At 54.6% G+C, this 26,814-nt stretch overlaps 1 protein-coding gene across 5 annotated transcripts in view; it reads left to right on the forward strand.

Annotated features, from left to right (window-relative positions):
- Window positions 1-25,784, forward strand: part of ARHGAP39 (Rho GTPase activating protein 39) — a 163,510-nt gene extending 137,726 nt beyond the window's left edge. For 4 of the 5 annotated variants that reach the window (XM_063327683.1, XM_063327680.1, XM_063327679.1 and 1 more), the window contains 8 exons: window positions 6,742-8,149; window positions 13,790-14,351; window positions 17,034-17,126; window positions 20,584-20,657; window positions 22,697-22,896; window positions 23,337-23,428; window positions 23,537-23,706; window positions 25,445-25,784. In XM_063327683.1, coding sequence (XP_063183753.1) covers window positions 6,742-8,149; window positions 13,790-14,351; window positions 17,034-17,126; window positions 20,584-20,657; window positions 22,697-22,896; window positions 23,337-23,428; window positions 23,537-23,706; window positions 25,445-25,639 — 2,794 coding nt within the window. In that variant the 3' untranslated portion in view covers window positions 25,640-25,784. The remainder of the gene's footprint in view (window positions 1-6,741; window positions 8,150-13,789; window positions 14,352-17,033; window positions 17,127-20,583; window positions 20,658-22,696; window positions 22,897-23,336; window positions 23,429-23,536; window positions 23,707-25,444) is intronic. The other variant, XM_063327682.1, reaches the window with a different exon arrangement.
- The last annotated feature ends 1,030 nt before the right edge of the window (window positions 25,785-26,814 follow it).

Below are 26,814 nucleotides of genomic sequence, written 5' to 3' on the forward strand. Positions count from 1 at the left end.
GTGGATACCCGCCCCACGTTAACGAGCAGAAGATAACGTCCATCGCTTGGTGACTCAAAGAGCTTCTCCCGTGGGTCAGGAACGTTGCTTGCAAATGATTAAGAACCCAAAGGCAGATGGTGCTCACAGCAGGACCCCCGGCACGAGCAGCTCCGGGTGGGACATGCTGCCTGGCTCTGCTGGCAATGCTCGCCGGCTCTTCTGCTTTCTGGCCTCGAAAGCTTTGGGAGTCTGTATATAAAAAGTAGCTTATTGATGAAGATTAATGACCTTCAGATGGGCAGAGGAGGAAGAGCAGAAGAAACGGGGAGCAACCGAGGGCTTATGGAGCCCTTTTAGGGGAGGAGACCCCCGCAGAAGCTGCATCCTGCGGGGAAGGAGTTGCGTGTATAAACCAGAATTAACAAATAGACTCTCGATAGATTTTTGCGATTCTATTTCAATCTCAAAACAGGCATTTCAGTCATTTTAACCGTCAGAAGCCCGTACGTTCCTGTACTCCCTGCCTACGGCAGCGGAGGTTTTTTTTCCTTGTTTGTTCACATGAAGAATGAAGCCAAGTTCTGCCTCCTTGGGTTTTGTGGGGTTTGGGGTGATTGTAGGAAGAGCTAAGAGCTTCTGCAGGCAACAACCACCCTCCTGCAGCCGCTCCAGACTGTGGGGTGCCACCACCTCCTTGGGTTTCTGCCCTTGTATTTAGAGGGTCCATTAGACCCTCGGCAGTGAGCGATGGCATCCCTGTGCGTTAACCATCAGAGCGGCCACACGGCGTTTCCCACCTCTGCCTTGGCCACGCTGCCTCGGTTCCTCCTCAACAGGCCCCGGGTGATGCCACGTTGGCCAAGACCTTTGGCCAAGACTATCGCATGTGGTCTGGGCAGGAAAAGCAGCACGTGCAGGAGCAGATCAAGAGGTTGCTTTCCATTTCCATTAGCTGGAAATCAAGCTTGCAGGGGTTTTAGCTTTGGTAGGCTGAAGGCTAAAGAAATTGGATAATAGATTAGATAAATCTGATAAAAGCAGAGTGCAGGAACCAAAAGAAGATGCTCGAATTGCTCCAAAACGCAGAGCCTGCCCACCAGCCGCATATATGCTTACATTTAATGGGAAAGCCAGCACTGGAAGAATCAAAAAGCCTGTGAGGAACCCAGGACTGGTCCCCCGCAGCCCCGTGGGATGAGCAGGAATGTCCTGATCCAGCAGCTCCGCCGCATCGCTCCAGGTCTGATTGCCCTGGCTCCTGCCCAGCCTGGGCCCGATTATCTATCGCTCCGTCTTCTGGTTCATCATCCTCAAGATGCAAGTCCCTGTCTGTCCTGGTGGCTGCTCAGCTGCGGTCCTAACCGGTGGCATGAGCCAGAGGGGAGGTGACAAGGATGTGCTGGGTAGCACAGGGTGGGTTAAGTGACCCGGCCTGTAATTAGTGCAGTTCATAACCGTGGTGAAAATAAATTAATGTCCTCTGTGGTCGGATAATTGATGAAGGAAGAGAAGACCTCGTTTAGGATCCATGCAGCAGCAGGAAGGTTTGTTTCTGGTGGGATTGTAATCGTAGAATCATAGAATCATTTAGGTTGGAAAAGACCCTTGGGATCATCGAGTCCAACCATCAACTCCACTCTACAAAGCCCTTCTTGCCCCATCACGCTTCTTCCAGACTCACCACCCTGGTCTTTTCAGTGCTGGTGGAACATCTGCCCGTTAATGATGGAGCAGGCAGGGGATGAAATAGGTCCTTGGTGCTCTCCATAGCGGATCTATCTTCTCCCCTCACTCATCATTTGAGGTGGTTGATGTGGGGCGATGCGGCCAAACGTTTCTTGGCGTTTCTGACCTATCAAGGCTTTCCTTCATCCTCCTCCCCTGATTGTTTGTGCTCTCCAGGGCATGCTCCTAGGGTTGTGGAGTGAGTTTTGGGGGTCTGGAAGGGCTTGATGAGTGGTTGAGATCCAACAACCAGTCTGGAGGGACCCAAACTCATGCAGATCTTCAACGGCAAGAAGCTGGCAGGAGGCTCAAGTCCACGGGAGCTTGGAAGGCTGCTGAAGAAAGGGAAGGAAGAAATTGTTCCCCACATCCTGTGGAGCGAGGACAAAGTCATGGGCAAGCAAAAAGCAGGGTGCTGAGAGATGGTGAAGCCCCATGCAGGAAGATATTTATATATGCCTCGTTGTGAGCATTTTTCTGCAAAACTCGGTGATTGGACTCACTCCACCTTTTCCTGAAGGACAGAAAGGACAAGTGGCTGTGAAAAAATAACTGAGAATGAAAGAGGAATAAACTGGGAGAGCAGCCTGTGCTCCCAGACGTGTCACAGACGGTGCCTTCGGTATCTTCTGTGCCAACGTGGGACTCGGCGAGGAACCGGTAACACGATGTGCTTCTCTGTGCTTTGGAGACACCAGCAAACCCCAGCTCAGATCCCTCCTGCCAGACGGGAGATGCTTTTACCTCCATAAAAACCACCTCTGCTCTTCCTCCTGAGCGTCCCCTGCCTTGATGGCACCTCCCAAGGACTTGAAACGTGGATTGAGCAGATGAAAAACCTCTGTGAGTTGGGATGTTCCATGTGCCAGGTCATGCAGGGGCAGAAGAGCCTCTTCTTGCAGAACCCCTCAACCAGTGGCTATGAAGTCTTCTGGATAAGGTGGAAAAGAGCAGGGAGAACTGGGGTAGCAAAGAGGAAAATCAAAGCATGGTCTTAAACAGGTAGACCTGGGAAAGGCAGCGTGAGGTGGCCAGAGCTGGTGGCTCTGCTGCCCTCTCGAAGAAACAAGGAGCCACCTTCAACCTTCAGGACACGATGCAGAAGATCTCCCTGTAGACGTGCTTCCACGAAAGCAGGGGAGAAGGTTTAATTCTTGTTTAGTGTGGTAACACAGCATAAGGAGAGCTGCCTCCAGCTCTCGGAATCCATGAGATCCAGAGAGCGGTGGGTGGGGAGAAGGGTGCGTCGGACAATACGTCAATGGGACGTTTTGGCACCAGAACTGGAGCCAAGGCTCCAGCTGCTCAGCTGCTGCTCAAGGCTGCTCAGCGTGACCTCTGAGAGCTGTGCTGGCAGTGAGGCATCTGGAGATGGTGCCTGCTGCCAAAAAGGAGTGGGAAGGCCCTCTTCTGCTGGGCACCAGCCTCCCTCATCTCTGGGATTTCATCGTGAGAAGAGGCTCTAATCGATGAAAAGGCTGTGGGACCCTCCTACCTTCAGGTCACCAGGATCAAGAGATCGAGTACAGAGTTGGCAGTAACTCAAAGAGTCTCGTACTCTCGACAGCTTCATGCGGATGGGAGTAGAAACGTGAGCCAACTCTTGGGCTAACTTTTCACGGTGTGAGGTCATTGTGTCCTTCATTGGAGACGCCGCGGGTTGAGACGGCCCTGGAGAACGGACGTGAGCCAGGTGACAAGATGGCAGCCGGTGGTGTCCGGCTCCTGCCCTTCCCAACCAACAGGCACATTTCCCACTAACGAGCTCCGTGGAGCCCAGGAGAAGGGTTGGTCACCAAAGGTCACCCAACGTTCGGGGGAGATCAAGGTGCAAACCACATCCTTGGTGTTACCTGCAGTTTGGGGAGTGATGGGGGCATCTCTGTCCAGCTCCGACGTCACATCCCACTGCTGGCAGATTTGTTTCCTGGCTGTTGCCCAAGCTTATGATGGTGTTCAGAAATTATTTTCTCCTACTTCCCCATCTGACAGCAGCATGCTGGCAAGGGGGTGGGCAACGTCCCAACCAAAGTGACAATTGCCTTTGAGGCTGGAGCAGCGTCAATACGTCCAAGGCTGAAGCCCAAGCTGGGCTGCAGTTTTGCTCCTCCCAGTGTTTTTGGTTGGACTCGATGATCTCAAAGGTCCTTTCCAACCATGAAGGTTCTGTGATTCTATGATTCTATTTGACACTGTATTTTGTGAGGAGGTGGTAGCCGGGAGTTGGTCCAAGCCTTGATGTCCGCCCTCCTGTAGAGGGGCGTTTGTTTCCACGGTGGATGATCCACTGGCTCGGAGCTACTCCAGGAGAGGTGGACTCAGTTGAAGAGGGTTGAGTTGCTCACCAACCCTTGGACTTTCTTGTTCGTCCCAGGACACTCAGCAGCCCAGGTGGAACCCAGCCAGCCTTGCCCAGGTGGTGCACAGCTCCCTGCAACCCACTCCCGAGGAGTTAATCCTGCAGGGCTGAGGTTATCCTGAAATTATAATTATTTCTGCCCATGAATTATTAATAAAGAGGGGGAAAAAAAACCCTCTGATTCATTGCCAATTGCAGTTAGGGTTGAAACGGAGAACCTACGGATGAGCTGCTGGAGCATCGGTGATGGGAAACCCAACTTTGTGGGGACACGTTGTCATTCGGAGGAGATGTTACCCACCAGGACGATCAACTGCTTTAATGAGAATGTGGACTTTGGGTAGCGGTGAAGGAGGTCTCCTCCTGGCCCTGGTTGGAGGCTCCAGAGGTATTTTCACTTGTGGATGAGTTGGTCTCCGCTGAGCCCTGCTCGGGTGAGCTCCTGGCGGGCGCGGCATGTTGCCTGCCTCAGCTTTCACCCCTGCTCGCACCAGGAATCACAGAATCAGAGAATGGTTTAGGGTGGAAGGGGCCCTAGGGATCATCTAGTCCCAACCCTGTGCCGTGGGCAGGGACATCTTTGACTAGCCGAGGTTGCTCCGAGCCCCGTCCAACCTGGCCTTGAACCCCTCCAGGGATGAGGCAGCCACAGCTTCTCTGGGCAACCTGGGCCAGGGGCTCACCACCCTCACAGCAAAGGATTTCCTCCTCAGATCTCATCCCAATCTCCCCTCTTTCAGTGGAAAATCATTCCCCCTCGTCCCATGGCTCCTCTCCCTGCTCCAGAGTCCCTCCCCAGCTTTCCTGGAGCCCCTTGAGGGCCTGGAAGGGGCTGGAAGGTCTCCGCGGAGCCTTCTCTTCTCCAGGCTGAACCCCCCCAGCTCTCTCAGCCTGTCCTCCCAGCAGAGGGGCTCCAGCCCTCCCGGCATCTCCGGGGCCTCCTCTGGCCCCACTCCAACAGGTCCATGTCCTTCTTGTGCTGAGGACTCCAGAGCTGGTCACAGCACTCCAGGTGGAGTCTCACAAGAGTGGAACAGAGGGGCAGAATCCCCTCCCTCGACCTGCTGCCCACGCTTCTTTTGATGCAACCCAGGATACGGTTGGCTTCCTGGGCTGCCTGTTGGGTGACAATTTGGGGATGATTATTCACATCTTAGAATGAAGAAGGTCCCCGTTGGCACATGCACATGCGCATGTCGTACGTATGAAAAAACGCGTGGCGTAATTTCCATCCCGACGCCGCGCGGGTTTGGGGTGTGCGGGTGGCCTCTGCAAGTCACACACCACCAAGAGGCTGTAGGATGCTCCACGTCGAAAGAATGTCAGCGGAAGTTTGCAGGGCGTCATCCCACGGGATGAGAAGTGGCTGAGGGACGCAGTGAGCTTGAGCGTCAAGAAAAAGAAGCCGTGGGCATCCACCACCACCGCCCCGGCTCCCGCTTGCCTCTCCGTGGGCATCATGCACATCCTCGCATCCGTGCTGAGATGCTCATCCCATCTGGGGCTGTCTCTAGGGCTTTTTTCAGTGATGAAGGGGATGGAGGGCAGCTCCTCTCGCCTCTGTGGTGCTTGTCCTCCACCCCTTTGGAGACCGAGGTGTCCATGCATCGTGTGGGTTTAGGCAGATGGATGAGCTGTCCCTCCCCTCCCTGCCCCACATGTCGGTGTTCCACTTTGGTGCTACCAGAAGTAGCTGCCCCACAGCCTTGGGGTACAAGGCAACGGGGGTTCGCGTTTCATGGGGCTGGGACATCTCTGCACAGGTCAGGGTTGTGTTTTCAAGCCCTTTTTGAACTATTTACCATCCCCACAGGAGCCAAACCACAGGCAGGGGCTCATTCCCCTGCCCCGTCCCCCCACCGTGGGCTCCCTCTGCGTCAGAGGGGGCAAAGTCTGACGGTTTTTGCCTTCAACTTCTTTTTAAACGATGCTCGGGATTGTTGTATTTTCTTGGTTTTTAACATAACCCAGCTCCAGCTGGGGACCGGAGGAGGGTGTTAATCCCGGGCCGGGGGCTGGATGGAGCGGGTGAGATGGGTTAATGCCGGGTGCTGCGAGGAATGGAAAGCAAGAAGAGGTGGGAGAGATGGGGCTGTGCGGAGGCGGCTTCTCCCTCTTGGCCTGGGATGGGACAACCCCGGCAAGGGGCCGGTTCCCAGGTGGGGACCATGGTGGGGTCAGTCCCTGCTTCCTGCAAGGACTGCGTTCCCAAAACACCCATGAAACTGTCACCCAACGTACACCTACCCCAAGGGTTGTCACCAACGCTTGGCCGTGCTCGCTCCTCCATCACCGTTCAGCTCCAAGAAGCACCAAGATAGGAGCGGGGAGGGCTGATTCAGGGCTGTCTCCTAGACAAGTGCTCCAAGGGGTGTCATGGCTTTTCGGGGCTTGGCTTTCCAGCCTGCGCATCCTTCGTGCACCCCGGGGGTTGCTGAGGTCGGTGTGGGTTTGTTCCACTGCCTGTGGGACAGTTGCAATGCCCTGGTTTCACCATCGCCGACGTGGTCTTCACCTGATGGGAGAGGCTTGGGGTGGTTGGGCGTGTCCATCCGTTGGGTTCTGCTGTAGTCGAGGGTCTGGGAGGTCCCAGGGAAGCGATATGGGAGTGTCTGTCCGTCTGTGGGCATGGGGGGCTTGGAACGCTGATGGCGGCGCTGTGTTTCTCCCCGCAGGACATCGTCCCTGCGATGGAACGCCGGCACCAAGGAGCGGATGCTGATCAAGGTGACCGACCGCGAGCCCAGCTTCCTCATGCACCAAGGCAACGGCTATGCGCCCGAAAACCAACCGGGCACCCGTTCCCGGCGACCCTCGGGGGGCCAACAGTCGCCCAACCTGCAAACCTTCACCCCCGACGCTGACAACTCGGTTTTCTTCCCCGAGAGGAAGCAGTCGCCCTTCTTGAAGAGGGCTGAGCACGTGGGCAGCTGCTCGCCGCTGCTCGGCCGGGGGGACTCCTTCTGCTCCCCACTCCAAGCCCAGCACCGCAAGCACTCCAGCGAGTCGCAACCCTCCTCGCCCCGCTACGCCTACGAGCCCCCCCTCTACGAGGAACCCCCCATGGAGTACCAGGCTCCCATCTACGACGAACCCCCCGTGGACATGCAGTACGAAGCCAGTGGGAGCTACAAAGCCGGTTCGCCCCAGAAATCGCCCATCCGTAAACCTCACCCCTTCCTCCAATCGCCCAAGCAAGGCTCCAACTCACCCTACCAGCAGTTGGTGCTCACCAAACAGAAGTGTCCCGACCGGTTCATGAGCCTGGAGTACAGCCCCGCCGGCAAGGAGTACGTCAGGCAACTGGTCTACGTCGAGCAGTCGGGCTCCAGCCCCAAGATGAAGACGGGGTTGAGGCACAAATATTCCCCCAACCCCATCGGCGGCTCCTACTCACTGCAGCACAGCCCTTGCCTGGTCCGGGACCAACGCTTGGAGATCAAATCGGGTGACTACAGCAGCATGGAGGGACCCGACTTCTGCCCTGGCCCAACGGGTGGTCAGGTGGCCCAGGGCGAGGACTCCATGTCGTGGTCCAGCCAACAGGACACCTTGTCCTCCACCGGCTACTCGCCCTCCACCAGAAAGAGGAAAAGCCGAAAGCCTTCCCTATCCCACGACCCCAACGCTTCCTCCACGGATGGCTCAGGGGACCGGGAGGTGTTGGGCGAGCAGATGCTGGGGGAGGAACGAGCCACCCCGGGACCCAACAGGTCACCGATGAACCGTACGGAGAGCAAGGCGGCGGAGGCGGAGGCGGCGCGGGGCTTCCCCGAACCTTTCCTGGCACAAGCCCGCCTGGCTTGGGAAGCCCAGCAAGCCCACTACCACATGAAGCAACGGAGCAGCTGGGATTCCCAAAAGGACGGTTCGGGCTACGAGAGCGACGGTGCCCTCCCTTTGCCCATGCCAGGTCCGGTGGTGCGAGCCTTCAGCGAGGATGAGGCGTTGGCGCAGCAGGAGAACAAGCACTGGAAGAGGAACACCTTCGAGAAGCTGGGCTTCCCCCAGATCCTGCTGGAGAAGAGCGTCTCCGTGCAGACCAACCTGGCCTCCCCCGAGCCCTACCTGCATCCATCTCAGGTAACGTCCTCGGGGATGTCCTCGGCGTTGGGGGGCTTCACCGCGTGCCCCACGCCACCAACCCTCACCCCGTCATGCAGCATCTCCTCAGGCGCCACGCCGGGTTGGGCAGGCCACCCCAACGTGGCAGCGCGATGTTCTCAACCACCCTCCTTCTTCTTGTAAAGGCGGTTTAAATCCCTGCCTCCGCTGCAGATCCAGCGGGATGGTCCCCGGGGCGATTCCTAGCCACCGAGTTGCCAGCACGGGCACCTCAGCCCTGTGGTGTGGCTTCAGGAGCTGCTTCTCCTCCCTTGGTCTGGTTGCTGCTTGGTGGGACCCAGCTCTTGGACCCCGAGCACCCGCCCAGCTCCCAGGGGAGCCTCGAGCACCCGTCCCCAGCTGTGCTGGGTGCTCCCGGCACACACGCGGGGTTCATGTGCTTTGCAGTAACTCCTCTCCTTGCGTTTCACGTCCCGGCAGCCTCGGATGGTGGCAGTGCAGGAGATTTCTCTTTACCAATCCCGTGACAGCTCAGTCCCGGGCTTCGTAGCATCCTCCAAGAGCGCTGGATTCCGGGGACGCCCAAAATGCCACGTCTGGTCCCCATCCAGCCGGAGGAGATGCGTGAGCAGGGATGTCCCCTCCGCAGAGCGAGGGGAGATGGCCTAGAGGGGGTTAAGAGCATCGAGAAAACCATCCCCGTTCCACGCGTTCCACCTGCTTCGGTTTTCACTGCGGTTTTTGGCCAGAAATGAGGGGTTTCTTGCCAGATTGTTCCCAGCCGTATCGGTTCGAGGTGACGGAGCGGCACCGCTGACCCTTGGCTTTCGCCGTGAGCAGGAACGTGCAGCCCCACGTTTGAGTTGAGGTCTTGACCCACCACCCCAGCTCCAGCCATTCAAGTGCTGGTTGAACCCATCACCGGGCCCACCAGGAACTCCAAGGCAATTTCCAGTTACAGCAAGACTTTTTCCCAGTAAAGACTGAAAGTAAGTTGAGGAGTTTTGTCCCTCTGGTGCGGACTGTCCCATCTGATCGCAGGCAGCACCCCCACGCAGGTCCTATCTCAGTCTCCTCCTTGGCACATCGGGATTGGTGGCGCTGCCCACCTGGCTGACGGATTTGCTTTCTCATAGAAGCTGGTCCATAGCAAGCTGATCCCTCAAAACCTTGGAATGAAACAGCCAGAAGCACACCATCTTTCCAGGATCTGTTTCCCAGGGTTCTGAGCTGCCCGTCCCCTCTCTGGTCATAGAATCATGAAATGGTTTGGGTTGGAAGGGACCTTAAAGATCATCTAGTTCCAACCCTAGATGGTTGGAACGTCTTTAACTAGCCCAGGTTGCTCCAAGCCCCGTCCAACCTGGCCTTGAACCCCTCCAGGGATGGGGCAGCCACAGCTTCTCCAGGCAACCTGGGCCAGGGGCTCACCACCCTCACAGCCAAGAATTTCTTCCTCAGATCTCACCTAAATCTTCCCTCTTTGAGTTTAAAACCGTTCTCCCTTCTCCTATCACTAGGTCCTGAAGACCCCTCCTGCCCCAAGCTCCCATCCCAGAGGATGCCATAGACCATCCTTGAGATGGTGTAGCCCTACTGCTGGTGGTAGCCCCTCATGGGCTCTGACCTGGACCTGCTGGAGCTGTTCCATCCCCTGTCCCCATCTTCCATCTCATCAGATGTTTTCCATCAGCAGCTCCAGGCTTCTGGCTTTCAGCTCTCATGATCTTTCCTCTCCCAGCATCCGACATCCAAAATCTGCCCTTCTGACCTGCAGTGTCCCACTCTGGCCAAAGACGGTGATGCTGCCCATGTTCCTGTGGCCAGACGAGCCCGTAGATGGGCTGTGGGGAGGTGAAGACAAGGGTTTCTGGAGGAAGACCACTTGATTTGCTTTTGGATGCACCAAGGGTTGATGTAAGGACGCTAGGAAAGGCTATAATGGGTTTGGAAAAGTGGATGATGATGCCGTGTGCGAGGATAGTTTCCCTGGTGAGAGCAATCCAACCTGGAAAACTGCCTAGAAGATGAGCTTGGTATCAGCAAGGAGGAGAAAGACCCTGGACATGGACCTGGGAAACAAAAAATAATCTGGAAAATGCTTTTTTGCCCATGGGAATGTGCAAGGAAAGCGGTGGGGCGTTGCATCCAAAAGCAGCAGAAGACACTTCCAAGTTTCCCCAAGCACTCGGTGCTGCACGAGGAGGTTCAAACCCAAAACCGGAGAGCTCCAAATCCACTTTGGATGCTCACGGTGGCCAGGAGGAATAGCTGCCACCGTTAGTGATCCTGTGCCTCTGCCTGGAGCTCGGGATGTGATGGGACTCTTCCAGGTTTTGGTTGGACTCTTCTCCGCTGCCCGGGCGTTTCTGTCTGGTTGACCCTGTCTGATGTTGTCCTTAAGCTCAGAGACACCCGTTCCAGGAAGAGGTGGTGGGACACTGGCTCAGGTTGCCCAGAGAAGTTGGGGATGCCCCATCATTGGAAGTGCTCAAGGCCAGGTTGGACAAGCTTTTGAGCAACCTGGTCTAGTGGGAGATGCTCCTTCCCATGGGAGAGGGGTCGGACTCAATGATCTTTGAAGGTCCCTCCCAACCCAAACCATTCGATGATCATGTCTAAGATTGTCACGTGGTTTTAATTTGGTTTCTTACGCCCCCATCAGTTGGGGAACCTTCAACATTGGTTGAAGCAGAAGCCCCTTGTTGGTGGGCCCAGACCTGCGTCTGGCCCTGGCGGGGGACCTTTGTGCAGAGGGTTGTCACGCTGTCCGTGACGGCAAGACGTGCCAGAAACGAAGAAGAAAACAGGAGCAAAATGACGCTGGGGATGACATGCAGGGAGACACGGAGACCTGGCAGAGGAGAGAAGGACACAGGAGATGTGACGGGGCGGCACGAGCGACGGGGACGTGCCCGGTGTCACCAACGTTGTTTCCCCACATTGGCCACACGCTGGGGTGCATCCGAGCTCCGTCCACGTGCCACCAGGACCTTCTTCCTCCACAGAATGCTTGAGTTTGAACTGGAAAGATGGTCACCCCATGGGACGGGCAGTGGCAGCCCCCTGTCAGGAGATTCACGCCCAATTATTTATCTCCTTGTTGTAGCCCTAGGCTTCCCCCAAGTTCGTTTAGGACTGTGCTAATTAGGGCTGAAGCTAATTTTATATTGGTCCTAGCAGCAGAAGATCCATCACATTTTGCTGCCTGGGTCACTCCCCAGCCTGACCACGCTGTCCACTGGGGTGGACTTGGCTGGAGAAGGCTGATGGCCCCAGCCAACATGGTCCTTTGCTTCTCCTTGGGTGGCCTGGATGAACAACGTGGCTGTGGCCCAGCTCGTGGGCTGGTTTTTGGAAGAGCCACAGCAGCGGTGGCTTCTGAGCGAGAAGCCTTAGAGCAACCGCTGCATCTCCTTCCACCCAGAAAGCCCCACATGCCTTCAGCTGAGCAGCAGGTTGGAAGACAGAGAAGGACCTTTTGGGGGACGTGGCCTCCATAGAAACGGCGGGGCTGGGTCCCTTGAGGGGTGAAGCTCCCGTGTCCCCATGGCCAGGTCCCTGCCATCGTCACCGCGGTGCAAGACGGGAGCTGAGCGGCGTCAATGGAGAGAGAAGACCTCAACACTGGGAAGGGATGAGTTGTTGAGTGAGGAGACAAGAAACGTGACTTGTTTGAAGAAGCAGAAGCTCGGTTGCCTACCAGTAACTCTGGTGCTTCTTTGGGTGGCTTCCCTGTCCCCTCCTGGACTTGCCACCTCCATGTGGCCCTGGCTCTTTCCACCTTGGTTCTGCCTCCTGCTTTTCTTCTTCTGTTCCTCATCTAAAGCCCAGTCCCAAGGCCATGGCACTGCTGCAGTCACCTTGTGCATGGTCCCTGCTTGGGGCCACCAAGGTGGTTCCCCCGCGCATGGTGGGGACAGCAACGTCACCTCTGGATGGTGTGGCATGTCCTTCCCTGCCACAGGAAGGGCCCGCCTCCTGCCTGCCCACAGGTCACATCCCCAGGGCCACCAAACCCAGGTGATGCTGGCCCGGAAGAGGGAGCTGACACACAATGAAGCCACGTTGGCTGGCTGCAGGACCAGGGACCATCAACCTTCTCCATCCCAAGTGTCCTCGTTTGCCTTTCTCCATGCTGGGCACCAGCTTTTTGGATGTCCCTCCATCTCCTGGGGTGATATCCATAAGCCGCGCTGGTTCCAGTTCCAGTAGTAGAAGGACACTCGTCTGCAAGGGTCCCCTTTGCTCTGCAGAGGTCCTTCCCGGCTGGGTGCTCTGCAGGCGAGGTTAGATCCTGGGCAGCTTGTGTCCCTCTGCACGTGGGATGTAAAGAAACAACATCCATGTGGCTCATGGCTTGGTGGAGCCACCAGCCTCTTCATGGGTACGTGGCCGCTGGAGAACCACGCTTGAACGTGACTTTGGGGAGAGGAGGTTATATGGAGGGCTGGTTACAGGTGAGTGTGTCCCCTCCATGGTGTGGACACCCAACGAAGGACTGGTGGGGCCTGAAGCCACTCGCCCTTTGCTTCCCTCGCATTAGTAATAGCCACCAGCTTCTTCTGGCCATGACTGCAAAGCCTGAGTCACCAGGGTGCCAGGCGCGAAGGGAGCCCAGCACGTTCGCTTTTGGGCAGCTTCGCTTATCCCCACTGGTCCCCTCCCTCCTGATCCTGATTGATGCCACGACCCGTCTTGGCCTCTGGCACCAGGCTGGCTCCACTTGCCCATGATGGGATTGAGGAGCAGCTCCTTGGAGAGGATGTAGCTTTGGGTGCAAGCGTGGGGTGACCTCTTAATGCTGCAACGGTTGGTTGGTTGGTTGGTTGGTTGGTTGGTTGGTTTCTTGGTTCGTTGGTTGGTTGGTTTGATGCTGGGTTGGTTGGTTTGATGCTTGCTTGGTTGATTGATTGATTGGTTGGTTGACTGGTTGGTTGGTTGGTTGATTGGTTGGTTGGTTTGATGATTGGTTGCTTGGTTGCTTGGTTGGCTGGTTGGTTTGATGGTTGGTTGGTTGGTTGGTTGGTTGGTTGGTTGGTTGGTTGGTTCATTGGTTGGTTGGTTTGGTGATTGGTTGCTTGGTTGATTGGTTGCTTGGCTGGTTGCTTTGATTGATGGTTGGTTGGTTGGTTGGTTTGATGCTTGATTGGTTGGTTGGTTGGTTGGTTTGATGGTTGGTTGGCTGGTTGGTTGGTTGGTGGGTGGGTTTGTTGGTGGGTTTGTTGGCTGGGCTGGTTGGTTTGTTGGTTTATTGGTTGATTGGTTGGTTTGATGGTTGGGTGATTGGTTGGTTTGTTGGTTGGTTGGTTGATTGGTTTGATTCTGGGTTGATTGGTTTGATGCTTGGTTGGTTGGTTGGTTGCTTGACTGGTTGGTTGGTTGGTTTGATGGTTGATTGGTTTGTTTCTTGGTTGGTTGGATGGTTGGTTGGATGGTTGGTTGGTTAACTGGTTGGTTTGTTTGTTGGTTGGTTGGTTGGCTGGTTGGTTGCTGGTTTGTTGGTTGGTTGGTTGGATGGTTGGTTGGTTGACTGGTTGGTTGGTTGGTTGATTGGTTGGTTGATTTGATGGTTGGTTGGTTGGTTGATTGGTTGGTTGGATGGACGGTGCAGCCATGCTGTCAGTAACATTGCCTTGTCTGGCTGTTGTCTCCTAGTCGGAGGATCTCGGTGCCTGCGCCCAGTTCGAGAGCAGCAGACAGACCAGGAACATGATGCCTAGCGCCAGCTGTGTCTTCCCCACCTTCAACCTGCGGAAGCCCTCCTCGGAGACGGACATTGAGAACTGGGCCTCCAAGCACTTCAACAAGCACACCCAAGGGCTCTTCCGCAGGAAGGTGTCCATCGCCAACATGCTGGCCTGGAGCAGCGAGTCCATCAAGAAACCCATGATCATGACCAACGACCGCAACGTCAAGAAAGAGGCGTGCGAGATATTTAAACTGATTCAGATGTACATGGGGGACCGGCGGGCCAAGACGGACCAGCTCAACGTGGCCTTGGAGATCGCCACCAAAGGCTGGAGCATGCAGGGTCTGAGAGACGAGCTCTACATCCAGCTGTGCCGGCAGACCACCGAGAACTTCCGTTACGAGAGCCTGGCCCGGGGCTGGGAGCTCATGGCCATTTGTTTGGCCTTTTTCCCACCCACTCCCAAATTTCATTCCTACCTAGAAGGATATATTTACAGGCACATGGATCCAGTGAATGACACTAAAGGTAAGAGAGAAACCGCTGCCCGGTGGCTTTGGTCCCTGCTGATGTTGACACCCGTTTGATTTATGATAATTTTATTCCTTTCCCCTGCGTATTCATGAGTCTCCTTCTTGGAAGGTGGGTGAGGAACTCATCCAAGAGCCCTCCCGCAGGTGCAGCGAGCGCGGCGGTGCCTTTTCCGCCGTCCTTTCTTTCCTCCCCGGCACACGGAAATCCAGCGTGAGACCCGACGCGAAATGAGCTTTGACACCTTTGCTGCAGGCTCGGCGTCACCTCTGCCGGGGGGTGGCCATAAGCGAGAGGTCCCATGACTTCTCCTGGCCCAGGAGGACACCTTTAGAGGTGTCCCTTCCAACCCAAACCATTCTCTGATTCTGTGATTCCACCGTCACCATCATCATCTCCATCTCCAGATGCTTCTTCTGGCTTCTCGAGTAGCTTTGGATCCAAAAAAATACCATGCTGGAAGGGGACCCAGCTTGATTCCCGGGTGGATTTTGGTCATGGTAGATAGAAGAGACATAAATTTTGGCTATTTGACCCCAAATGGGTGGGAATTCAGGAGCCCCTCACCATTGCTGGGCTTGGCCATCCCTTCTTCACCGCTGGTGCCGTCTTGTGGGTGGTGGGATCCAGTCTGGCAGGATCAGGTCACAGCTGGAAGGGTTGGGTATCTCCACAACCCATGGGTTGGTTGCCATCTCCCAGTGGGTGATGGTTGAGGCAGAGGTGGGGGTCCCAGATTTCCACCGTTGGCCAGGAACCCTTGGGAGATGGTCCTCGAATCGCTGTGGTTGGTTTTGGGTGCCCTTGGGTGGGGGGGGGGCTGTGTGGGAGGGGTGTGGGGGACACCGGCGTCACATGGCGCCGTGGTGGGTCTTGGGGACAAGAAGAGATGAACCCAACCGAGGTGACCACGGGGAAAGGCGTGGGGCGGCGGAGAAAGCCCCATGAGCGTCCCCAAGGGCGGTGGGACGGGATGGGCCGGGGGCTGCCCGTGTGTGTCCCCCCCGCCCCGGGTCCTGCCGGCAGCAGAGGTGTCAAGGTCATTTCACCGCCGTCGCCGAGCTCACGCCGGATTGGGCGAACGGGCGGCGACAGCGGGTGCTCGGCCAGGAGAGGTGTCCGTCCCCCCCGCCCCCCCGGCAGCAGCGGTGCCCGCGCTCAGCCCCGCCACCGCCACACGACTGGGATTTAGCCTTTGTTTTCGTCGGCATTTTTTTGTTTCTAGTTTTGTTTTCGGGTTTATTTTCGTTTTTATTTTCACTAGTTTCGTTTGAGTGTTGTTTTTTATTTCGATCGTTTTCAGTTTTATTTCATTTTCACTTGATTTGGGTTTATTTTCATTTTCATTCTTTAATTATTTTTTATTTTCATGTGCATTTCCTTTTTCATTTTCATTTCGATGTTATTTATTCTTTTATTCCCATTTCCATTTATTTTAGTTTTTCATTTTCAGTTTTATTTGCATTTTCATTTTATTGATTTTTTTTTTAGTGTCACCTTTATTTTATTTATTTTGCATTTTCATTTCCATTTTCTGTTGTCTTTTATTTTCGTTTTCATTTAACCTAGTTTTAGTTTTATTTCTATTTGTTTTTCTATTTCTAGTTTATCTATTTTTATTTTCACTTTCATTTATTTTTATTTCATTTTTTCTTCTTATTTGCTTTTTTATTTTTATTGTAATTTTATTTTTAATTTCATTTTAATTCTCATTTTCGTTTTCTTTTTATTTTATTTTCAATTTCATTTTCATTTTGGATTTCATTTTCTGTTTTTACTTTCTTTTATTTTTATTTTTGTTTTCGTTTTCATTTAATTAATATTTACTTTTGTTTCCATTTCAGTTTCGATTTTATTTATTTTCCTTTTTATTTTGTTTAATTTTTCTTTTCATTTTCATTTGCTTTTGTCTTTTATTTGAATTATTTGAATTTTTTGAATATTATTTGAATTTTAATTTTTAATTTCATTTTCATTCTCTTTTTCTTTTTCATTTTTTCTTTTTCTTTTTTCTTTTTCTTTTCTTTTTTCTTCTTTTTCTTTTTCTTTTTCTTTTTCTTTTTCTTTTCTTTTTTTTCTTTTTCTTTTTCCTTCTTTTTCTTTTTTCTTTTACTTTTTCTTTTTCCTTCTCTTTTTCTTTTTTCTTTTACTTTTTCTTTTTCCTTCTCTTTTTCTTTTTCCTTCTCTTTTTCTTTTTTTTCTTTTTTCCTTTTCTTTTTCTTTTTTCTTTCTTTTTTCTTTTTCTTGTTCTTTTTTCTTTATCTTTTATTTTTCTTTTTCTTTTTCATTTTCTTTTTCTTTTCATTTTCTTTTTCTTTTCATTTTCTTATTCTTTTTTCTTTCTTTTCCTTTTTCTTGCTCTTTTCATTTTCTTTTTCTTATTCTTTTTCTTTTTTCTTTCTTCTTTTTCTTCTTTTCTTTTTCTTTTTCTTTTTCTTTTTCTTCTTTTTCTTTTTCTTTTATTTTCATTTCACTTTCAATCTGTTGCATTTTTATTGCCATTTCCGTTCTCTTTTGGTTTCCCTTTTCACGTTATTTTGGCGGTTCCATTTATCATTCCCGTGTGCATTTGCGTTTCTCTTCCCATCCCAAGCCCCCCTTTTCATTTCCCCCCGTCCCCCCTTCCCCGTCCCCCCCCGCCCCCCCCGTTTTGTCTTCATCGCTTTGTTTGTTTCCCAGTGACCCAGCACATTAAAGAAATCCTGGAAAGGACCAATAAGAAGAAATCCAAATTGAGAAAGAAACCCAAGCCCTATATCGAAGAGCACGATGGTAGGGGCCGTGTCACCGCTCGCTTGGGGCTTCTTTCTCCGGGCCCCCGCTGGCCACCCCCCCTGTGTGTCCCCCGCGTCCCCGCCCCAGCTCCCGCCTCTGCTCGCTGCCGGGGGGCTGCGCGTGCCGGGGGGGGCGCGGGGCGGGGGGGGGCGCGGAGGGCCCAAAATAGGGTTTTCCTAGAGGTAGAGCGCGGCGTTAACGCACCCGGGACTAGACGTTACAGAGTCCAGAAACAGCCGATATCTGGGAGGGGGGGTTATATGTTCTATAGAATGTTATATATAAATATACAATAGCCTCTATTTCATATAAATATATATATAATTTATATATAATGTCGTATATGTTATGATCGATTTATATCTAACATATATTTTATATAAATATATATATAATTTATATATGATGTCATCTGTACGATTAATGATTTTTTTATATAATGGCCTGCGTTTTATATAAATACATAGATAAGTTATATATAACATCATATATATCATTATCAACTTATAGATATCATCTATTTCATATAAACATGTATCTTTCATATCTATAAATCATATATATTATTATAGATTTTTATATACTAGCGTATATTTTATAGAAATACATATAATAGCGTATATTTTATAGAAAATATATAAAGCAGATTAAATAAATATATAGCGTATCCAATAAAACATTTAATATAAGACTACCGTAAGTATAGAACTAATAACTATAGAAATGTAGACCATTCTATACGGTGCTATAGATGAACACACATAACGTTATATATAATTATATATATAACGCATTCTATATAATATTTTATCAAAAATGCCGTATATAATATTATATAAATAATATAAATAATGTCCAAACTGAGAATATGACGTATAAAATTATACATAAATACACCGAACCTTATATATAATCATATATACCATTCTATATAATATTTTATCAAACTATAATATTGCGTAATATCATATAAATAATATAAACCACGTATCGGTGGCGAATATTGGCTATAACGGTATAGATAAAGGCACATAACATTATAGATAATTATATATACCATTCTATATGATGTTTTTATAAAAAAAATACAGTATATAGTGTGATACCAATAATAGAAGTCGTGGATAAACGGGTAATATTAGATCTGATGCTATAAATATCGGCCACGGAATCACGGAATATCAACCACAGAATCGTAAATATATAATGTTATATATAACGTTACCTCCAAGTATATAATATTATATATGAATATACTTTATATCAAAATATAAATTTAATAGTCGTTAACAAGGTGGGGGGGGCGGGGTTAAGGAGGAGTTTAATTAAGCGGAGCCACGTAGAAGCTGCTGATGGGTTTTCTGGACGATTAATGGGTGGCCCCGAGGTGGCCCCGACCATCCTTGGTGACGTGGCCATCACCAGCAGGGCCGGGGGCTGGTGGGCGGGGGGACACAGGGGACGTGGGATGAGCCCCTTTTCCCAACATCCCTCTGGGTTTTGGCTTGGGGGGGGTGAGGGTTTGCCGGGAATCGGCGATCGGAGGGAGGTCCCGGTGAAGGCTCAACGTCCCGAATGAAACCAAGAGGTTCTCAGTGCGAGATGAGGGACTTCAACCAGGAGCCCCGGTGATGGTGGGGCTGGGACCTGGAGCTGGTGGGGGCGGGGAGTGGAGGACCCCAAGAGATGGTTTTAACGGCGTCCATGACTTAAGGTCACTCTTCAGTATCTTCATCAACGACGTAGATGGTGGCATCAAGTGCTCCCTCAGCCAGTTTGGAGATAACACCAAGCTGAGTGGTGGGGTTGAGCCACCTGAGGGACCTGGACAAGGTGGAGAAGTGGGGCCCGTGTGAACCTCCTGAGGTTCAAGCAGGCCAAGTGCAGGAGCCTGCACCTGTGGCGGGGGGGCAACACCCCCCAGTATCCATAACAGGCTGGGGGATGAAGGGATGGAGACTGGAGAAGGACTTGGGGACACTGGTGGGTGACAAATGGGCCATGAGCCAGCGATGTGCGGTCGCAGCCCAGGAAACCAGTCATCTCCTGGGCCGCATCCAAAGAAGCAACCTGGTCTAGTTGAAGATGTCCCTGCTCGTGGTGGGGGGGTGTTGGACTAGATGACCTTCAAAGGTCCCTTCCAACCCAAAACCTTCTGTGGCGCTATGGATGGGGGCTTTGAGGAACCTGGTCTAGTTGAAGATGTCCCTGCTCGTGGCTGGCGGGGCGGGGAGGGTGGGGTTGGACTAGGTGGTCTTCAAAGGTATCTTCCAACCCAAACTCTTCTCTGAGTCGATGACTCCAGCACGTGGAAAAGGATGGCCACCAGATTTGGGGGGGAGTCACCTGGTGCTGGACATCTCCCAAGCCCCCTCCTTTGGGGTGGCTTCAGCCCCCCTCCCCCCAGAGTACCCAAAAACCATCGGGGAAGCCCTTTGAAGACATCAGGGATGGAGGGAAAAGTAGATGATCCCGATTCCCTGAGTTTGGTTTTAACCAAAAAACATCCGTTGAGTGGTCAGGGCAGCGAGCAGCTTCTGGCCACCTGTTCTTCTCCAGGAACCCTTTTTTCCTCTCTTTTGCACCAATATTAAATAGAAAAAACACATTTTTTTTATCTCCTGGACCGTTCTCACCAGCGTGACGGGTTCGGGATGCTCCGGGATGCCCAACTCTGGTGGCACAAAAGCCACACCGATGGCAGGACCGGTGCTGGCATCATGGTTTCAAAGCTACCAAACGAGAGAAGGTCCCAGATGATGGAATTTTTTTACTCAGTTTGCCTGTTTTTAGGCTCTTGGGAAGAATTTATGGGGCTGCCAGCATCTTCTGGGGTGATCCAGAAGGTACCACCAGGTCTCCGGGGTTCTTGGATGTGGAGCATCTCCCTTGGGATGAGCCCGTTGGCAGCTCGGGGGTGCTCCAAGGGTTGAGGGTGCCATCTCCTTGTTGAAGAACAGCAGGAGGAGAGGTCGGCTGATGCGGAGAGGGATGAGGGTGGGAAGCGGTGGCATCAGGAGGAGAGGATGGATGGTGTAGCGGGGGGGTGACAGCAGAAGCGATGGCTGGGGGGGTGACAAATCAACCCCGAGAGCCGGAGGATGGAGCCGAGGGGGCTCCAAGGCTCCACGTTAGGTGGGTACAAGGACGTGGCTTCTCCAAGGTCTGAGGCTCTCGGGGAGCGGGTTGAGTTATGGGGTCACCACCTGCAAGGTCTTGGCGGGGGGGGGACACACACATTGTCCTCCTCAAATCATCCATCCCGTCCCCCCCGCCGCCTCCAGGAGTGGCGATGGAGCAGCACAGCATCCCGGGGAGGGGGGGGGACCCTGACACCCTCCTGGAGCCGGGATGAGTTTCACCCCCTTGGCAGGGGACAGGTCCCCCCTGTGACCCCCACCATGACCCCCCACCTGACACCCTTCCCCCCCCCGCTCTCTGTTTTCTCTTCCAGGGGTGGCCATTAGCACTTACGCCAAGTACTGCTACAACAAGCTGCAGAAGGCAGCGCTGACGGGAGCCAAGAAGGTACGGGCCAACCCTTGGGCACAGCGGTGGCCGGGACCACCCGAGGGGCTTCTGAGATTTGGGGATGGGGTCTGGAGGAGGAGGAGGAGGAGGAGGAGGAGGGATGAAGCTGGAGAGCTCTTGGAACAACGCCGTGGGTCGTTCCAGACTCATGATGAGGATGCTCCGGGCATCTCCAGCGTGGTTTGCCCATCACTGCATTCCTTCTGGGGACCTTCTGGGGACCTTCTGAGGACCCTCTAAGGTCCACCGGGTCCTTCCCAAACCTACCCAGCACCAAGGGCTTAAAGAAATGACCCTGGGAGGAAAAACGTTCCAAGGGTTGGAAAGGAGCCTCCAGCAGATCCCATCTCCCCAGCTTTCGGGGTGGGGGTGGGGGGGGTGCCCCGCCAGCCCCCCCAACTCCTCCAAGGTCACCGTCACCGGGGCAGCTCGCCGAGCCGGATCCATCCCTGGGGACACCGCTGCCGTCAGGGTGGCAGCTGATTAATAAAACACCCCAGATAAGGATTAATACACAGCTCGGGGTGATCTTCATGGCCCCACCACCACCGCGGCTGCCTCAGTTTCCCCTTTTTCCTTTCATGGGGATAGAGAGGAGATGGTGGGACCCCTTCTTGGTTGATGGCAGCTTGGCTCCTCCCGGTGACATCTGCCGAGACACGGCCTGGCAGTGGGAGGGGACATGTCACCCACCGGGCTCACCCAGGGGCTCATTGATGGCCGCATCCTGCTGCACACGTCCACCTCTTCTCCATCCCACCACGCACATCTGCTCCATCCATCACATCTTCTGCGTCCCACCGCGCACACATCCACTGTGTCCATCCCTTCTACGTTCCACCACGAACACATTCGCTGCTTCCATCTCTTCTTCCACATCCCACCACGCACACGTCCACTATGTCCATCTCCTCTTCTGCATCCCACCACGCACGCGTCCGTTGCCTCCATCTCCTGCTTCCCACCATACACGTCTGGTGTCCATCTCTTCTTCTGCATCCCACCACGCACACGTCCACTGCAACCATCTCCTCTTCTCCATCCCACCATGCACGTGTGCTGTGTCCATCTCCTCTTCTGCATCCCACCATGAACACGTCCGCTGCCTCCATCTCCTCTTCCACACCCCACTATGCATGTCCACTGCAACCATCTCCTCTTCTCCATCCCACCACGCACGTCTGCTCCATCCATGGTCTCTTCTGCATCCCACCACGCACACATCCACTGCAACCATCTCCTCTTCTGCATCCCATTACGCACGTGTGCTGTGTCCATCTCCTCTTCCACATCCCACCATGCACGTCTACTGCGTCCATCTCCCCCATCCCACCACGCACATCTGCTCCATCCATCACATCTTCTGCGTCCCACTGCGCACACATCCACTGTGTCCATCCCTTCTACGTCCCACCACGAACATGTTCGCTGCTTCCATCTCTTCTTCCACATCCCACCACGCACACGTCCACTATGTCCATCTCCTCTTCTGCATCCCACCACGCACGCATCCACTGCCTCCATCTCCTGCTTCCCACCATACACGTCTGGTGTCCATCTCTTCTTCTGCATCCCACCACGCACACGTCCACTGCAACCATCTCCTCTTCTCCATCCCACCACGCACGTCTGCTCCATCCATCGCCTCTTCTGCGTCCCTACACGGCTCATTGGTGTAGATGCTCCAGCGTGGCCATGGCCCCACGGCAGAGCGTGGGGGTCCTACCAGGCACCATGGGGAGAGTCCCAAGGGCTGGATTTGCTTTGGAGTCCAGTTGGTTGGTGGAGGTTTCAGAGCCGACCTTCTGGTGCGTGGCGCCGCTGGAGAGCTTGGTCAGGTTGGCTTGAGTTCATCCATGGTTCCATTGTCTGTCCCCATCACATGATGGACTTGGGCTCTGGACGCATCATAACCAGACCTGAAGCTCGACCGTGGGGCGCTGGCGTTGAGAAGGACCCCATATGCCCATCCCGGCTGCGGGGACACCGGTCATGGCTCCTGATGACACCGGTGGCCTCTCTTGTCTCTTCTTCAGGGCCTGAAGAAGCCGAACATCGAGGAGATTCGCCACGCCAAGAACGCCGTCTTCAACCCTTCCATGTTCGGCAGCTCGCTGCAGGACATCATCAACATGCAGAAGGAGCGATACCCTGACCGGCAGCTGCCCTGGGTGCAAACCCGCCTCTCCGAGGAGGTCCTGGCGCTCAACGGGGACCAGACCGAGGGCATCTTCAGGTAAAGCCACCTACGGCGGAGGGGACCACCCCCAGGATGGTGGTAACCTGGACCTTCTCACGGAGGAAGCCATGAGTCACCTCGTTACGTGGCAGCTGTCCCCTTCCCCGTGTCCCCATGGGTGCCTTTCTCCTCCCGTGGGGCAGAGAGCAGCCCCCCAACTTCTCCTTGCTCCAAGGCCACGGGGATTTCTCCATGGCAGGGTCATGACCATTCTGTGACGCCCACCATCGCTGGGGTCTGCCCCACATCACAGCAGGATGCCGCATCCCTTTGGGGCAGCAACTAGGTCCCCAAATGGCTCCATCTCCAGCTGATGTCCCCTTTTGGCTCTCCTTGAGCCCCACGTGCACCCATGGAGGACCCCAAAAGCCGTGGGGGGCGTTAGGCAGGTGGGTCCCCATCTCTTGCTTGGGGACCGACGTCTCTTCCCCGTGCAGAGTCCCCGGTGACATCGACGAGGTCAACGCGCTCAAGCTGCAGGTAGACCAGTGGAAGATCCCCACCGGCTTGGAGGACCCCCACGTTCCCGGTAGGACCCTGGGGGCGCTGCGTGGGGTACAGAATCGGGCCCTCCACGCTTTCCCCTCCTCGCCGGTCAAGTCTAACATCTCCCCATCTTCTCACCCCACTTTCCCAGCCTCCCTGCTGAAGCTCTGGTACCGGGAGCTGGAGGAACCGCTGATCCCTCACGAGTTTTACGAGCAGTGCATCACCCACTACGAGAACCCCGAGGCGGCCATCGCCGTCGTCCACTCTCTGCCCAGGATCAACAAAATGGTGCTGTGCTACCTCATCCGCTTCCTACAGGTACGGAAAGGACCTCAGCGGGTTCCGCCCCCCACCCCCCCCCACCCCGGGGTCACCTTCCAGCCTGGTTGCCTCTCTGGAGGTGGCGTTGGGTTCCCCCAAGTCGATGTGGGGTTACCCACGTGGTGACCCCCATCCCATCCAAGAATGAGGAGGTCCATGTGGTCTCCCCAAGTCGATGTGGGGTTACCCACGTGGTGACCTCCATCTCATCCAAGAACTAGGAGGTCCGTGTGGTCCCCCCAAGTCGATGTGGGGTTACCCACATGGTGACCTCCATCTTGTCCAAGAACTAGGAGGTTCATGTGGTCCCCCCCAGGTCGATGTGGGGTTACCACATGGTGACCTCCATCTCGTCCAAGAACTAGGAGGTCCGTGTGGTCCCCCCAAGTCGATGTGGGGTTACCCACATGGTGACCTCCATCTCATCCAAGAACTAGGAGGTCTGTGTGGTCCCCCCAAGTCGATGTGGGGTTACCCACGTGGTGACCCCCATCTCATCCAAGAACTAGGAGGTCCATGTAGTCTCCCCAAGTCTATGTGGGGTTACCCACGTGGTGACCTCCATCTTGTCCAAGAACTAGGAGGTTCATGTGGTCCCCCCCAGGTCGATGTGGGGTTACCACATGGTGATCTCCATCTAGTCCAAGAACTAGGAGGTCCATGTGGTCCCCCCAAGTCGATGTGGGGTTACCCACGTGGTGAGCTCCATCTCATCTGAGAAGTAGGAGGTCCGTGTGGTCCCCCCAAGTCGATGTGGGGTTACCCACATGGTGACCTCCATCTCATCCAAGAACTAGGAGGTTCATGTGGTCCCCCCAAGTCGATGTGGGGTTACCCACGTGGTGACCTCCATCCCATCCAAGAATGAGGAGGTCTGTGTCATCCCCCCAAGTCAATGTGGGGTTACCACATGGTGACCTCCATCTCATCCAAGAACTAGGAGGTCCATGTGGTCCCCCCAAGTCGATGTGGGGTTACCCACGTGGTGACCCTCATCTCATCTGAGAAGTAGGAGGTCCGTGTACTCCCCCCAAGTCAATGCGGGGTTACCCACATGGTGACCTCCATCTCGTCCAAGAACTAGGAGGTCCGTGTGGTCCCCCCAAGTCGATGTGGGGTTACCCACGTGGTGACCTCCATCTCGTCCAAGAACTAGGAGGTTCATGTGGTCCCCCCAAGTCGATGTGGGTTTACCCACGTGGTGACCTCCATCTCATCCAAGAACTAGGAGGTCCATGTGGTCCCCCCCAGGTCGATGTGGGGTTACCCACGTGGTGACCTCCATCCCAGCCGAGAACGAGGAGGTCTGTGTCATCCCCCCAAGTCAATGTGGGGTTACCCACATGGTGACCTCCATCTCGTCCAAGAACGAGGAGGTCTGTGTAGTCCCCCCAAGTCAATGTGGGGTTACCCACGTGGTGACCCTCATCTCATCTGAGAAGTAGGAGGTCCGTGTACTCCCCCCAAGTCAATGCGGGGTTACCCACATGGTGACCTCCATCTCATCCGAGAACGAGGAGGTCCATGTGGTCCCCCCAAGTCGATGTGGGGTTACCCACGTGGTGACCCCCATCTCATCCAAGAAGTAGGAGGTCCGTGTAGTCCCCCCAAGTCAATGTGGGGTTACCCACATGGTGACCTCCATCTCATCCGAGAATGAGGAGGTCCGTGTGGTGTGTCCCCCAACCCCCGTCTCCTCCCACCCCATCACCGCCGCCTTCCTCCCCACCTCCAGGTGTTCGTGCAGCCGGCCAACGTGGCCGTCACCAAGATGGACGTCAATAACCTGGCCATGGTGATGGCCCCCAACTGCCTGCGCTGCCAGTCGGACGACCCACGGATCATCTTCGAGAACACCCGCAAGGAGATGTCCTTCATCCGGGTGCTCATCCAGCACCTCGACACCAGCTTCATGGAGGGCGTCCTATAGCAGCCGCCAACCGAGTGTCCCCCCCCCCGCCGCCGCCCCCCGCCACCGGCCACCACGAGCCCCCCCTCCCACCCCACTCGGCCGAGGAGCACAAGCCGGACCCCGCCGAAGGAGGGTGCTGGGTGGCACCCGCCCCCCCTAGACCCCCCGCAGCACCCTGCCCCTCTCCGTCCCCACCTACGGCGGGACACGGGACCGTTCCCCACGCCCCATCCCGATCCTCCGGCCATCTCACTGCCCACCTCTTCGCCGGCCGGTGGGGTCGGCCACTTTTGGGGGTCCCCAGGGATGACGGCACCCATGGAGCATCCCGGCTCCGTGGAGACGGGGTGGCATTTCCAGCCCGGGTGTCCGGCGTTGGCCGCGGGGACTTGGGGGAGCAGGTGACAGCGTGGGGGACGGGGGAGGCTGGGCAGGGCTTGGGGGGGGGCGGTCGAAGCTGGGGGTGGTCCCACCACATCTCCGGTGGGGTTGGTTCTGTGACTGAGAGCAGAGCCGTGGGGCAGCCGTGGGGCAGGGCAGCGCCTCGGGAGGCGGGAGAAGCCACCGGTTCCAAGCTGAGGAGGTATCGAGCACCTGGAGAACGTGGCCCGTCGGGGCGTGACCAGTGTCCCAGTGCCAGGAGAGTCCCAACCCGCGGGGGGAGGAGACTGCGGGCACGACCCGGGTGCATCTCGAGGGGGAGTTGGGTGCACCCAGCGGTGGGTGCTGTTGCGGGGGGGGGGGAGTCCCGTTGGGTGGCTCATTGCGGCTGGTTGTCCATCCTGGGCGGGGTGGGGCTGGAGGAGCTGGGCAGGCAGGTCGCTACCCGTGCGCTTCAAGGCGCCCATCCATGGCAGCACACCGGCCCCATCTCACCACACGTTGGCACCACCGGGTCCCAAAGGACCTGTCTCAGCACCCGTCACGTCTACTTGGTGCTGCTGGCCCCACCACAGGACCCATCGTCTGCTCCTGGTCCTGCCCAACCCATCTTGGCACCCGTAATCTCTGCTTGGTCTTCCTGGACCCATCTCGGTGTCCATCATCTCCTCCTCCTGCTTCTGATGGACCCATCTTGGCACCCATCATCTTCTCCTGGTTCTCCTGGACCTATCTTGGTATCCATCATCTCCTTCCGCTTCTGCTGGACCCATCTTGATGCCCACCATCTCTGCTTTACCCTGCTGGATGTA

This window comes from Chroicocephalus ridibundus, chromosome 2 (assembly GCF_963924245.1).
Source record: "Chroicocephalus ridibundus chromosome 2, bChrRid1.1, whole genome shotgun sequence".
Taxonomy (NCBI): Eukaryota; Metazoa; Chordata; class Aves; order Charadriiformes; family Laridae; genus Chroicocephalus; species Chroicocephalus ridibundus.